This window comes from Scardinius erythrophthalmus (assembly GCF_964197995.2).
Source record: "Scardinius erythrophthalmus genome assembly, chromosome: 3".
In the NCBI taxonomy this organism is placed as follows: Eukaryota; Metazoa; Chordata; class Actinopteri; order Cypriniformes; family Leuciscidae; genus Scardinius; species Scardinius erythrophthalmus.
Window position 1 is genome coordinate 769,172 of NC_138223.1, and position 15,579 is coordinate 784,750.

The following is a 15,579-nucleotide window of genomic DNA, read 5'->3' on the forward strand; positions in this document are numbered from 1 at the left end:
CTTTTATCATGGACAGATGCACTTTTATGATGGACAGATGCACTTTTATGAGGGACAGATGCACTTTTATGATGGACAGATGCACTTTTATGATGGATAGATGCACTTTTATGAGGGACAGATGCACTTTTATGATGATAGATGCACTTTTATGATGGACAGATGCACTTTTATGATGGACAGATGCACTTTTATGACGATAGATGCACTTTTATGACGGATAGATGCACTTTTATGACGGACAGATGCACTTTTATGACGGACAGATGCACTTTTATGATGGACAGATGCACTTTTATGACGATAGATGCACTTTTATGATGGACAGATGCACTTTTATGATGGACAGATGCACTTTTATGACAGATAGATGCACTTTTATGATGGACAGATGCACTTTTATGATGGACAGATGCACTTTTATGATGATAGATGCACTTTTATGATGGACAGATGCACTTTTATGATGGACAGATGCACTTTTATGACAGATAGATGCACTTTTATGATGGACAGATGCACTTTTATGATGGATAGATGCACTTTTATGATGGACAGATGCACTTTTATGACGGATAGATGCACTTTTATGATGGATAGATGCACTTTTATGATGGACAGATTCACTTTTATGATGGACAGATGCACTTTTATGACAGATAGATGCACTTTTATGATGGACAGATGCACTTTTATGACGGACAGATGCACTTTTATGACGGACAGATGCACTTTTATGATGGACAGATGCACTTTTATGACGATAGATGCACTTTTATGACGGATAGATGCACTTTTATGATGGACAGATGCACTTTTATGATGGACAGATGCACTTTTATGACAGATAGATGCACTTTTATGATGGACAGATGCACTTTTATGATGGATAGATGCACTTTTATGATGGACAGATGCACTTTTATGACGGATAGATGCACTTTTATGATGGACAGATGCACTTTTATGATGGACAGATTCACTTTTATGATGGACAGATGCACTTTTATGACAGATAGATGCACTTTTATGATGGACAGATGCACTTTTATGATGGATAGATGCACTTTTATGATGGACAGATGCACTTTTATGACAGATAGATGCACTTTTATCATGGACAGATGCACTTTTATGATGGACAGATGCACTTTTATGATGGACAGATGCACTTTTATGATGGATAGATGCACTTTTATGATGGACAGATGCACTTTTATGACAGATAGATGCACTTTTTTTCATTTTCATTTCGTTTTGATTTCATGGTGACTATAATAACCCTGCGATGATGTGATTTCCAGCGTGCCGGATGCGAGGCGTGTGTGCCGTGCTGTGCGTCGGCCTGGTGGTGGCGCTGCAGGCTCAGCAGGTCCACCGAGCGCAGGTGTATGGGCACCCGTGGGTGGCGGAGAACTGCCGGCGGCTCTCCTCGCTCCTCAGACACAAGCACTCGGCCGTGCGTAAGCTGGGCTCGGCGGCGCTGGTTCTGGAGCGGGACCACACGCTGGCGCCGAACGAGAAGCTGTTCCGCATCCACACGCTCGAGGTGTTCCAGCGCGAGCTCAACGAAAGCGAGCGCTCCCTCTTCCAGGCCGCGGAGGGGCTCCAGCGAGTGCTCACGGGGAACTTCAGAGACATCGTCAACATGAGGGACAGCAGCCGGCAGAGACTCCAGGCGCTCAGGGAAGCCGCCATCAAGGTCAGTCACGTGACAGCTGAGAAACGCCTCCTGGGTAGTCTCGAGTTTTCAACACGTCACAATATTCCTTATTTAAATAATTCATACGCAGAATAAAGGGGCGGGGCCTGGTTGAGTTAGTTAGTAGTGTGTTAAACTGGCAATTATGGAAAGGGGCGGGACATTTCCCGAACACACTCAGAGCACTCGACCAATCACAACACACTGCTCCAGCCGACCAATCAGAGCACAGTGTGCTTTTCAGAAGGAGGGGCTTCATAGAGACAGGAAGTAAACAGAGCGTTACTGACAGACTGGGAAGAGAGGAGCCGCAACAATGGAGAATATGAGGAAAATAATCAACATTCAAGCAGGAAAACCTGTTCTAGTAGAGCCTGAAACATCAAGACTTTAAGGGCTGATATGTATTAGCACACATTAAGCAACAGCGGCAGGTGCTTTATACACCCAAAACTTGCAGTTTGTCCACATATCTTTGGTTTTCTTGTTTTGAGAGGGGATCTGGATATTCATGGCATGTGCTTCAGGCATGTACTATAACTTGTGTGTCTTTGCCTCACCCAAACGTGTCCAGAAGGCTGCTTTACACAAATGCAAGTGCGTTAGCGGTAGTTGCTCAATCGCAGGTGTTTCACATATGAAATGAGGCCGACACCAGCACACCCAGTGCAAGTAGACGTTGACTAATTCTTACTTAATATTATTTTATTTAATATGATCACTCTCCTCACAAATCAACCGTTTCTTGTTTTTCACTGGCATGACTCTTAGGTGTCGAGGACTAGTTCATGTTTGAGCCTACGCTCAGTGTGAGTAAAATGCTTAAGTACTGTTAAAAGACTTTTGCTCTATAAGTCCTTCGAGTTCAAATTTATTTGTATAGCACATTTAAAAACAACCACAGTTAACCAAAGTGCTTAACAATGTCAGGATACACACCAATAAACAAAGACAAACACAGTAGAGAAAGTCACACACACTCGGTCACCTTATTTTCCAAGTCGTATTGAAATTGGTGATTTGTAACTTGTAATGGAGCAATTTTCGCTGTAAGGTATCTGCACTTTTACTCGAGTGTGGTGTCCAGGTCCTCTTTACCTGTGTGTGTGTGCAGGAGGAGCAGGAGTACATGGAGCTGGTGGCCGCGGAGAAACACCAGCAGGAGGCGCTGAAGGTCGCACAAGACCGGAACAAAACCCTGTCCATGCTGGACGAGATCCTGGAGGACGTGAGGAGAGCTGCGGACCGGCTGGAGGAGGACATCGAGGAGCACGCCTTCGACAACAACAAACAGGTGTGCAGAGCGAACACAGACGAGGACAGAGAGTCAGCAGAACACAGGCTCACACACACATGTATTAGGGCTGTCAAAATGGCTGAAAAGCTAAATTCGAATTTCTTTTTTAAATATTAGCAAATTAAGGCAGTAAGAGGGAAATAAGTACTGTGTTGTCTCCTATGTCCACAAGAGGGCGCAAGCGAGCGCAATAAGCAAATATAAAACAAAACAAGCATCGCATCTTTTATTGAAATGAAATGACATTCACTTTTTAAAGTGCATTAACTTTTGAAACAATTGTTCTTAAAGTTTATTTTCTTTAATGTGCATGCAGGGAAAACGAGATTGCAATAGTGCATAAAACTGTAAGTGCATCAGTGACCTGAGAAAACACACTTCAACACACTTCAACACACAGCGTAATGAACTACATGAACACACAACAGCAAACTGACATTCAGAAACACACACTTCTACTCTCTACATCTACAGACTGATCATCATACACACCAGACGCTCTTGATCTGAGCGAGTGCTGAGCGCTTTCACACACACACACACACACACACACACACACACACACACACACTCACTCACACACACACACACACACACACACACACACACACACACACACTCACATGCTGAGCGCTTTCATACTCACACACACACACTCACATGCTGAGCGCTTTCACACTCACACACACTCACATGCTGAGCGCTTTCACACTCACACACACTCACATGCTGAGCGCTTTCACACACACACACACACACACACACACACACACACACACACACACACACACACACACACTCACATGCTGAGCGCTTTCACACTCACACAAAGTCACATGCTGAGCGCTTTCACACTCACACACACTTACATGCTGAGCGCTTTCATACTCACACACACTCACACACACTCACATGCTGAGTGCTTTCATACTCACACACACTCACACACATTCACAAGCTGATTGCTTCAACTTTTTGTTTGACAGCCCTAACATGGTGATGTGTAAACTGAGTATGGAATGATTTATAAACACCTTCTCTGTCTCTCTGTCCAGATGAAGGGGGTGAACGTAGAGGCCGTCCTGAGGGTGGAGGAGGACGAGGAGGACGGGAAGAGGAAGAACATGTCCATGCGTGTGGACAAAGGCAATCTGGGGCTCAGCATGCTGATCGACTCCCAGAACAACCAGTATGTGCTGACCAAACCACGGGACTCCACCATGTCCCGCGCAGACCACCACTTCATCAAGGTGACCTCTGACCTCGGATTGTTGTGTTACTCAGTTGAGCTCTTCCACACAGATGGGAAGTGATCAACAAAACCTTCAGTTATGGAAGGATATTTTAGCGTCATTTTCTTAAAGTCCCCCTGTAGTCAATCATTTTATCCCTTAAAACTCATTTTTGATCACCAAAATGACATATTTAACAGTTTTTTTCTTGAAAAAATAATAAATATAGCTTGAATTTAACTCAACATCATCCTGTCGGGGGTTATTCTGAGAGAACCACTGGCTGGATGTACATTATCCCTTACTTAAAAACACCACATAGACAAATAAACAACATTAAAAGCTGGATTCTCACCACAGGGCGACTTTGACACTATTCTAACCATGTGTTGTCTAATATAATAATAATAATAATTCACTACATTTATATAGCGCTTTTCTAGGCACTCAAAGCGCTTTACATGGAAGGGGGGAATCTCCTCAATAGGGGGGGGGAATCTCTAGGCACCACTCGATTCGATTCGATTACGATTCAGAGGGTAACGATTATTGATTATTAACGATTTTTTTTTACTACTTGGTACTTTTAAAGCAAAGTATTTATGATGACCCATAACAAACTTACTTCCAATACTTCCTATATTAATTTTATTAATAAAACAAATGGAAGTGATTTGGCAAGTTAAAGTCCGCGTGAACCGGAAGTTGCAAACGACTTTTCTCCAGTGTTGTGACGCATCTCCCAGTGAAACGGAATATTAAACAGAGGGCAGGGTTTTACTCTAGCGCTCCTCCTCTCCATCTCTGCTCATAACAGACTAACGGTTTGAGGGGAGTGGTTAAGCGTTGCCCAAACCAAGTCCTCAAACCTACGTCATCAGAGTAGGTCCTCCAATGCAGAGGGGAGGGGCATTTTCAGATTTTGATTAAAGATTACGAAGCCAAAAAATGTTTTTGTGTGGATTGACTTGCATGGATGAATTGTTCACCACAAAACAATCAATTTAGGCAAACAAAGTAAATATGGTCAATTTTGATTTCATGTGGACTTTAACATTTGCCAGCATGTCCCAACATTGCAAAGAACCAACAGGAAAATAAACGTGTTATGTGCACGCCACAGACTGTCCGCACACTGCACGTCTGCTTTAGAGTTCCGCCTTTTGCATTCCGTCAATATTACGTTATTAGAATTTTTTTTAGAGAATCGATTTTTGACATTTGTGAATCGATTCAGAATCGTCCACGTCCGCATCGCGATGCATCTAAGAATCGATTTTTTCCCCCACCCCTACTCCTCAACCAACTCAATATGAATATGAAATGAAGCTGACTGGTGTGTGTGTGTGTGTGTGTGTGTGTGTTCTGCAGGATCTGGTGTTGGTGGTGATGTTGTCTCTGCCGTGTGGATGGATGTGTACGCTGATGGGTCTGCCGCCCATGTTCGGTTACATCATCTGTGGGGTTCTGCTCGGCCCATCGGGACTTAACAGCATTAAAGTGAGCGCCGAGCATCTTCACACACATGTGTGCACATCTGAACGTGTGTGTAATGCTGTGTCTCCTGCAGTCTATGGTCCAGGTGGAGACGTTGGGAGAGCTTGGCGTGTTCTTCACTCTCTTCGTGGTCGGGCTGGAGTTTTCACCCGAACGCCTCCACAAGGTAAAGACAGGTGTTTCCACTCGCGGGCTTGAGGAGAGAATGTACTGAAGCCGAAGGGTGGAGGAGTGTGAAGAGTCTCACGGTGAAGTCCTGAAATGAGATATCCAGTCAGTCACTAGACCCCACTTTCATAGGGACTCTCCTTATGTACAAAAAGATAGATGATAGATAGATAGATAGATAGATAGATAGATAGATAGATAGATAGATAGATAGATAGATAGATAGCTCATGTGTTTTTATTGATGTCAGGTGTGGAGGATCTCTCTGATGTTGATGTTGTTGATGTGTTCAGGTGTGGAGGATCTCGCTGCAGGGCTCTGGGGGTCTCAGTCTGCTGATGGTGTCCGCTGGTCTGCTGTGGGGTAAGATGCTCCACCTTCAGCCCTCACAGACTGTCTTCATCTCCTGCTGTCTGTCTCTCTCCAGCACTCCAGTAGTGTCTCGCTTTCTAGCCGGAGGATCCAGAGCCGAGTCCAAGGAGGGTGAGAGTGTGTGTGTGTGTGTGTGTGTGTGTGTGTGTGCTGGTCCATCCACTCACAGCTGTGGTGTGTGTATTTATCAAGTTGCAACCTGCCTGTCTCTCTCTTCAATCCAACTGACTTAAACTGCAGTTCATCGACTGGCCACTAGAGGCCGGTTGCAGAAGAGAGTCAATCCCATAAAGCCCCATGTTAAAATATCCAACTTTACAGCAGAAAAAAACATGTTTACAGTCGGGTGCAAAAAGTGGTTTTGGTCTATAAAGCTAACGTTGCCCTTCATGACGACTGTGAGGGGGGTGAATTTTTTTATAACTCATCCATTTAAATTATATTAAGCCTTAAAGTTCTGCATAATTAAGGGTGTGGCCACTTGAGTGACAGGTGGATTGCCGCTGATGTCACTACTAGCCGTTTGTCTGCTGTCTGTTAGCGTCACGTCACCTCAGCTAATTTGCCTCGCTGCACATTTTTGTTTATCCGGGAGTGACTCGCGGCCAAGATGGCGACAGCCGGCTCCACCCACTTTGGGCTTCTAGTGACGAGTGACATCACAGACACTACATCCATATTTTTTTACAGTCTTTGGTATATACAGTGCATCCGGAAAGTATTCACAGTGCTTCACATTTTTCCACATTTTGTTATGTTACAGCCTTATTCCAAAATGGATTAAATTCATTATTTTCCTCAAAATTCTACAAACAATACCCCATAATGACAACGTCAAAGAAGTTTGTTTGAAATCTTTGCAAATTTATTAAAAATAAAAAACGAAAAAACACATGTACATAGGTATTCACAGCCTTTGCTCAATACTTTGTTGAAGCACCTTTGGCACTAATTACAGCCTCAAGTGTTTTTGAGTATGATGCTGCAAGTTTGGCACACATATTTTTGGGCAGTTTCTCCCATTCTTACTTGCAGAACCTCTCAAGCTCCATCAGGTTGGATGGGGAGCGTCGGTGCACAGCCATTTTCAGATCTCTCCAGAGATGCTCAATCGGGTTCGAGTCTGAGCTCTGGTGGGCCACTCAAAGACATTCCCAGAGTTGTCCCGGAGCCATTCCTGTTTTATCTTGGCTGTGTGCTGAGTGTCATTGTCCTGTTGGAAGAGATCCCCAGTCTGAGATCCAGAGCTCTGGAGCAGGTTTCCATTAAGGACATCTCTGTACATTCATCTTTTCGTCGATCCTGACTAGTCTCCCAGTTCCTCATCTTTCCCTCAGTCCTGACGAGTCTCCCAGTTCCTCATCTTTCCCTCGATCCTGACTAGTCTCCCAGTTCCTCATCTTTCCCTCGATCCTGACTAGTCTCCCAGTTCCTCATCTTTCCCTCGATCCTGACTAGTCTCCCAGTTCCTCATCTTTCCCTCGATCCTGACTAGTCTCCCGGTTACTCATCTTTCCCTCGATCCTGACTAGTCTCCCGGTTTCTCATCTTTCCCTCGATCCTGACTAGTCTCCCGGTTCCTCATCTTTCCCTCGACCCTGACTAGGCTCCCGGTTCCTCATCTTTCCCTCGATCCTGACCAGGCTCCCGGTTCCTCATCTTTCCCTCGACCCTGACTAGGCTCCCGGTTCCTCATCTTTCCCTCGATCCTGACCAGGCTCCCGGTTCCTCATCTTTCCCTCGATCCTGACTAGTCTCCCGGTTCCTCATCTTTCCCTCGATCCTGACTAGTCTCCCGGTTCCTCATCTTTCCCTCGACCCTGACTAATCTCCCGGTTCCTCATCTTTCCCTCGACCCTGACTAGGCTCCCGGTTCCTCATCTTTCCCTCGATCCTGACTAGTCTCCCGGTTCCTCATCTTTCCCTCAATCCTGACTAGTCTCCCGGTTCCTCATCTTTCCCTCGATCCTGACTAGTCTCCCGGTTCCTCATCTTTCCTTTCGATCCTGACTAGTCTCCCGGTTCCTCATCTTTCCTTTCGATCCTGACGAGTCTCCCGGTTCCTCATCTTTCCCTCGATCCTGACTAGTCTCCCAGTTCCTCATCTTTCCTTCGATCCTGACTAGTCTCCCGGTTCCTCATCTTTCCCTCGACCCTGACTAGTCTCCCGGTTCCTCATCTTTCCTTTCGATCCTGACTAGTCTCCCGGTTCCTCATCTTTCCTTTCGATCCTGACGAGTCTCCCGGTCCCTCATCTTTCCCTCGATCCTGACGAGTCTCCCGATTCCTCATCTTTCCCTCGATCCTGACTAGTCTCCCGGTTCCTCATCTTTCCTTCGATCCTGACTAGTCTCCCGGTTCCTCATCTTTCCCTCGACCCTGACTAGTCTCCCGGTTCCTCATCTTTCCTTTCGATCCTGACTAGTCTCCTGGTTCCTCATCTTTCCTTCGACCCTGACTAGTCTCCCGGTTCCTCATCTTTCCTTTCGATCCTGACTAGTCTCCCGGTTCCTCATCTTTCCTTCGACCCTGACTAGTTTCCCGGTTCCTCATCTTTCCTTCGACCCTGACTAGTCTCCCGGTTCTTCATCTTTCCCTCGACCCTGACTAGTCTCCCGGTTCCTCATCTTTCCTTTCGATCCTGACTAGTCTCCCGGTTCCTCATCTTTCCTTCGACCCTGACTAGTCTCCCGGTTCCTCATCTTTCCTTTCGATCCTGACTAGTCTCCCGGTTCCTCATCTTTCCTTCGACCCTGACTAGTCTCCCGGTTCCTCATCTTTCCTTCGACCCTGACTAGTCTCCCGGTTCCTCATCTTTCCCTCGACCCTGACTAGTCTCCCGGTTCCTCATCTTTCCCTTGACCCTGACAAGTCTCCCGGTTCCTCATCTTTCCCTCGATCCTGACTAGTCTCCCGGTTCCTCATCTTTCCTTCGATCCTGACGAGTCTCCCAGTTCCAAATTCCTTCCCTCAATCCTGACTAGTCTCCCGGTTCCTCATCTTTCGCTCGACCCTGACTAGTCTCCCAGTTCCTCATCTTTCCCTCGACCTTGACTAGTCTCCCAGTTCCTCATCTTTCCCTCGACCCTGACTAGTCTCCTAGTTCCCCCACAGCTGATGCTGCTTCACTGTAGGGATGGTATTGGCCAGGTGATGAGCCGTGCCTTCCTTCCTCTAAACATGACACCTGCCGTTCAGGCCAAAGAGTTCAATCTTTTGGCAAACTCCAGATGGGCTGTCATGTGCCTTATACTGAGGAGTGGCTTCCATCTGATTGGTGTAGAGCTGCAGAGATGGTTGTTCTTCTGGAAGGTTCTCAGCTCGGACCTTATATAGACAGGTGTGTGCCTTTCCAAATCATGGTCAGTCAACTGAATTTACCACAGGTGGACTCCAATAAAGTTGTAGAAACATCTCTGAGTGTCATGGCAAGGGCTGTGAATACTTATGTACATCTGATTTTTTTCATTTTTTATTTTTAATAAATTTACAAACTTTTCAAACAAACTTATTTCACGTTGTCATTATGAGGTTTTGTTTGTAGAATTTTGAGGAAAATAATTCATTTAATCCGTTTTGGAATACATAACAAAATGTAGAAAAAGTGAAGCGCTGTGAATACTTTCCGGATGCACTGTATATACGACATGATCAGATCTACTAGTGGAAGCAATGAGTCATGTTTGATTATATTTACTGTAACACCACCTCTCATCGGTGTGTGTGTGTGTGTGCGCTGACAGGTGAGCTGGACTACAGCAGTGTTTTACTGGGAATGCTGGTTATGCAGGACGTGCAGCTCGGCCTGTTCATCGCCGTCATGCCCACATTCATTCAGGGAGGAACTGGAGACACGGACAGGTGAATAATTTTATTTATTTATTTTTACTATCCAGTAACAAATAAAAAAAAAACGTTACAAAACAGTAATGAACAATAATAGATAGGACAGGTGACTCACCGACCTCGCTGTGGCACTGTAGAACTCGCATCATATCAGTGTTGAAAACAGTTGTGCTGCTTCATATTTTTGTGGAAACCCTGATTTCTTAATTTTTTTCATGATTCTTTGATAAACGTAACAGCTTTAATTTGAAATAGAATCTTTTGTAACATTATAAACGTGACTCTTGATGAGTTGAAGTGTGTGTGTCCCAGTGTGCTGATGGGATTGATGAGCTGAAGTGTGTGTGTCCCAGTGTGCTGATGGGAACTCTGCATGTTCTGGTTCTGCTGGCTCGGGTTCTGGTGTCTCTGGCCGGTGTGCTGATCATGTGTTGGATTCTGCGCTCGCATCTGATTGGTCCATTCTACAGGAAGCTGCACGCGGAGAGCAAAGGGAACAAGGAGATCCTAGTGCTGGGAACCAGTGCCTTTGTGTTCCTGATGCTGACGGTGACACTCTCTCTCTCTCTCTCTCTCTCTCTCTCTCTCTCTCTAGCTCTCTCTCTCTGAACACACCTGAAGGGGTTTATTCTGAGATAACACACACACACTCACACACACACACACACACACACACACACACACACACACACACACCTGAAGGGGTTTATTCTGAGATAACACACACACACACTCTCACACACACACACACACACACACACACACACACACACACACACACACACACACACACACCTGAAGGGGTTTATTCTGAGATAACTCACACACACACACACACACACACACACACACACACACCTGAAGGGGTTTATTCTGAGATAACTCACACACACACACACACACACCTGAAGGGGTTTATTCTGAGATAACTCACACACACACACACACACACACACACCTGAAGGGGTTTATTCTGAGATAACAACCGGCTGGATGTACATTGTCCCCGCTTATTACACAAATAATTGCCACAGAAGTAAATAATTAGACATGAAATATTGATCTGATTCTAAATATTTTATTAGGTCTTTAAACGCAGAGCTATCATCTGGGGATAATATCCCGCTGGATGTGTGATTGACCAATCAGAATCCAGTATTCCCCAGAGCCGTGTAATAATCTGCGATGTCTTCCAGGTCACAGAGTTCATGGACGTGTCGATGGAGTTGGGATGTTTCCTAGCAGGAGCGCTGCTCTCGTCACAAGGTCACATGGTCACCGCTGAGGTCATGAGCTGCGCTGAACCTATCAGAGACTTCCTGGCCATCATCTTCTTCGCATCTATTGGTGAGCGGCCTGTCCTGGAGCTGAGAATTATGGGATATTAGCAGGAAAGCGCAGAATCCAGTCATAAATAAGCGGACTATATTGATATCGAAGGCAGGTTTATAAATACATAATCAAATACAACCAAATTCTGATGGAAGTGTCTGGTGGCTGTGTGTGTGTGTGTGTGTGTGTGTGTGTGTGTGTGTGTGTGTGCGCGTGTGTGTGTGTGTTGTCCGCAGGGCTGCACGTGTTCCCGACCTTCGTCCTGTACGAGCTCACCATTCTGCTAGTCCTGACCTTCTCGCTGGTCATCATGAAGGTATGTTTGTCCACATGACACTGATTCCCAGAACAGGAACATGATCATGGATCTCTCTGCGGTTCTGCGGTTCTGTTCTCAGTTCCTGATGGCGGTTCTGGTTCTGTCGGCCGCCCTCCCGCCGGGCTCTCGGCACATGCGCTGGCTGGTGTCGGCAGGACTGGCTCAGGTCAGCGAGTTCTCCTTCGTCCTGGGCAGTCGCGCTCGCCGGGCCGGCATCATCTCTCGAGAGGTCAGTGGTGTCCGTTTACTCCCAGAATGCCCTGGTGTTTAACCCAGCATGAAAGGGAAGCTGAGAGACGGAGATTATGATCTGATAAAAGAGTTTCTTTGAGATTATTTTCCTCTATTGTGTCGTATATCCAGAGGTGTAAAAAGTACTCAAAAATGTTACTCAAGTGAAAGTACAAGTACTGAGGGAAAATTTTACTCAATTAAAAGTAAAAGTATCTGGCCAGAATCGTACTCGAGTAAAAGTAAAAAAGTACCACATTAAAATTGTACTTGAGTATTAAAGAAGTAAAAGTAACAGCAAGAATGAAAACTAGAGATTCTTGTTTAAGCTTTTAATTTCTAAAATCATGAAGTGAATGAACCATATACAAGGTTTTATCCTGCTTTAGAACTGTTTGTATTTAATTGTATTTACTTATCAAACTATAAGACTACTATCTAATGCCTGTATGCAACATTCTTTAAACAATCCACTAAACATGCTTTTACCACTAAAAGAAAAGAATTCGCTAAGGTACGGCCACGGGTGCTCTTGATCCTGTGGCTGATTTTGGACTGTGTTCGCAGCTGAATCACGTTCTTCCTCCATTTTCTTCCACTGATTGACCATAGACAGTAAAAGAAATGGACACAGTGACCCATAGATTTCAACGGAGAAAAGTGAAGCAAATTAGAAGCACTTACTTCCTGATGGCTGAGCGCACTGCACAGACTCAAATGAGCTTGACGCCGTGGATGTAACGTGAGCAACCCGTCTGTCTTCTAGTAGCTGTGCCAAGAGAAATCTAACTTGCAGAAACAGAGAGCGTGAGTAGGAGCCGTCCATGAGCTAGGAGCAGGAGCAACTTTATGACTCTCTATGGGCTTCTCCCTTGACTTTATGCCTCCAATCCCCCCGATTGTCTATATGGTCATTTCCAGAGAGTCGCGTGGTTATGACGCAATCGTTAGCCTATTTTTACAAAAACTGCTTCTACGGGGCCATAACGTAAGCTACAAGGTAATGGAGCCTTTTATACATAGTCGTGTTTCTTTAGAAATAAACAATGGACAAATGGAGTCTTCAAACACCTCAGATGTAAAGTTATTCGCTGTCAAAGTGACGCCAAAATGAATGGGAGTCAATGGAATGCTAACAGCAGGTGATGGCTTGTTAGTCAATGGCGGCCGCCGGGGGTTGGCTGCTGGATTGCCCCCCTGAGAATGACTGTTATAATTTCTCTAATTTCTAGGTCAAGGTGCTGTGCATTGTGGTAATAGATGCGACATGACGTCACTTCCAAAGGACGAATGAACATGTCTGACCAATTTGGTGATATGTGAAAACAAATCTCATTAAACTAGACTAGACACTAAGCTTAATTAAACTAGGCATCAGCGCAATAAAATTGGTTTGGTAATAGCAAGGAAAAATAGAATGAAGTGATCTCCAAAAAAGAAGTACTTTTTGACTGTAAATAAAATTGTAAGGAGTAAAAAGTACTTTTTTTCATAAAAAATGTAATTAAGTAAAAGTAAAAGTACTGATTTTTAATTGTACTCAAGTAAAGTAAAAATCCCCCCAAATAATACTTAAGTACAGTAATCAAGTAAAATTACTCAAGTATTTTACACCTCTGCGTATATCCCAGAGAAACGCTTCTGGAACAAGAACACATGTGGGCGGGGCTTGATTGTGTCTGTGGGGAATTGATTGGATGGTTGTGGTTTGCTATTGGCTGATCTCATGTGAGTGACAGGTTATAGCCCCGCCCTCGTCATCAGAGATGTTGCTGTTATTCTGACTGCAGATTGTACAGTAATAGACCTTCCTCTCCTCCTCTTCCTCACAGGTGTATCTGCTGGTCCTCAGTGTCACCACACTCAGTCTCCTCCTGGCTCCGGTGTTGTGGAGAGCCGCTACGATCCGATATATCCCGCGACCCGACCGTAAAACACTCACCTGAGACTCTCCGGAGACGCTCACGGCAAACGAATGCATCATATTGATGCTGTGAGAAACACAAGGGCAGATCATCAACTTCAGCATTAAAGGATTAATTCACTTCAGAATTAAAATCTCCTGATGATTTACTCTCCTCCTCGTCATCCAAGATGTTCATGTCTTTCTTTCTTCAGTGGAAAAGAAATGAAGGTTTTTGAGGAAAACACTCCAGGATTGTTCTCCATATAGTGACTCCATATATTAATTTCTTTTCCACTGAAAAAAAAAACACATGAACATCTTGGATGACGAGGGGGAGAGTAAATCATCAGGAGATGTGAACTAATCCTTTAATATATTCACGCACAACTTTTCTAATGTGTCTTCATGTCTGCTGTAATATGTTATGTATGACCAAACGTTATTTATTTGTGTAATGCGTGCCTTGAAATGAGCCGATGTGAAGCGGCTCGTGCGTTGAACTCGTGCACACGGCGGCGGGTCTCACGTTACTCACAGATGAACTGAATTATGAATCATTCCTCGGGACTGTTGATTCTCTCCAGGAGCAAAAAATACCATTAAAAAATAAAAATAAAGTTTGTGTTTGTGTTTCTGATGTGGAATGACTGAACCACAGGAGATGTAGACATTGTTGTGAATTTGCGTATTATATGCAGGGCCAAATACAGAAGCTCATTTCCATCTAAAAATATACAATTATGATAAAATCATAATTATGAGATAAAAAGTCGAAATTGACATAGAAAGTCATAATTTCAACTTTTGATGTCATAATTTTGTCTTTTTAATCTCATAATAATCACTTGGTATGTTAATAATTATGACTTTTTATCTCATAATTAAATGTTTGTGTCATAATTTCAATTTCTTAATCTCATAATTATGACTTATCTCATAATAATGACTTAGTATGTCATAATTAAATTTTAAGATGCTAATTTTTACTTTAATTTCACCTTTAATCTCATAATTATGCCTTTTCTCATAATAATGACAGAATGTTCATAATTATGATTTTTTATCTCATATTTATGACTTCTTTCATAATAATGATTACTTAGTATGTTCATAAATATGAATTTTTGTCTCATATTTATGACTTCTTTCATAATAATGATTACTTAGTATGTTCATAAATATGAATTTTTGTCTCATAATTATGAATTAGTATGTCAGTTGAATCTTAATTACATAATTTCAGCTTTTTAAATCTCATGATTATGCCTTCTCTCATAATGACTTAGTATGTTCATAATTATGACTATTTATCTCACATTTATGACTTAGTATGTTATAATTCAATTTTATTGTCATAATTTTTACTTTGTCATAATTTCATCTTTTTTAATCTCATAATTGTCTTATCTCAATATTGACTAAGTATGTTCATAATTATGACTGTTTATCTCATATTTATGACTTTTCTCACAATAATGATTACTTAGTATGTTCATAATTATGTATAGTATATGTGTCTAATAATTATGACTTGGTATGTCATAATTTCAGTTTTTCAATCTTAATTAAATTAATAATTATGTCTTATCTCATAATAATGACTTAGTATGTTCATAATTATGACTTTTTTTGTCATATTTATGACTTACATTATATAATTAATCTTAATTATATTTT

General features: G+C 43.3%; 1 protein-coding gene across 1 annotated transcript in view; it reads left to right on the forward strand.

The window, feature by feature from the left end:
• The window catches only part of tmco3 (transmembrane and coiled-coil domains 3), a 17,868-nt gene extending 3,353 nt beyond the window's left edge, over positions 1-14,515 (forward strand). The window contains exons 3-14 of the mRNA XM_081361819.1: positions 1,305-1,702; positions 2,817-2,996; positions 4,055-4,249; positions 5,603-5,731; positions 5,802-5,894; positions 6,190-6,379; positions 10,012-10,129; positions 10,468-10,663; positions 11,311-11,461; positions 11,683-11,762; positions 11,845-11,994; positions 13,829-14,515. Of these exons, the coding sequence (XP_081217945.1) occupies positions 1,305-1,702; positions 2,817-2,996; positions 4,055-4,249; positions 5,603-5,731; positions 5,802-5,894; positions 6,190-6,379; positions 10,012-10,129; positions 10,468-10,663; positions 11,311-11,461; positions 11,683-11,762; positions 11,845-11,994; positions 13,829-13,942 (1,994 nt within the window). The 3' untranslated portion in view covers positions 13,943-14,515. The remainder of the gene's footprint in view (positions 1-1,304; positions 1,703-2,816; positions 2,997-4,054; positions 4,250-5,602; positions 5,732-5,801; positions 5,895-6,189; positions 6,380-10,011; positions 10,130-10,467; positions 10,664-11,310; positions 11,462-11,682; positions 11,763-11,844; positions 11,995-13,828) is intronic.
• Positions 14,516-15,579: the final 1,064 nt, after the last annotated feature.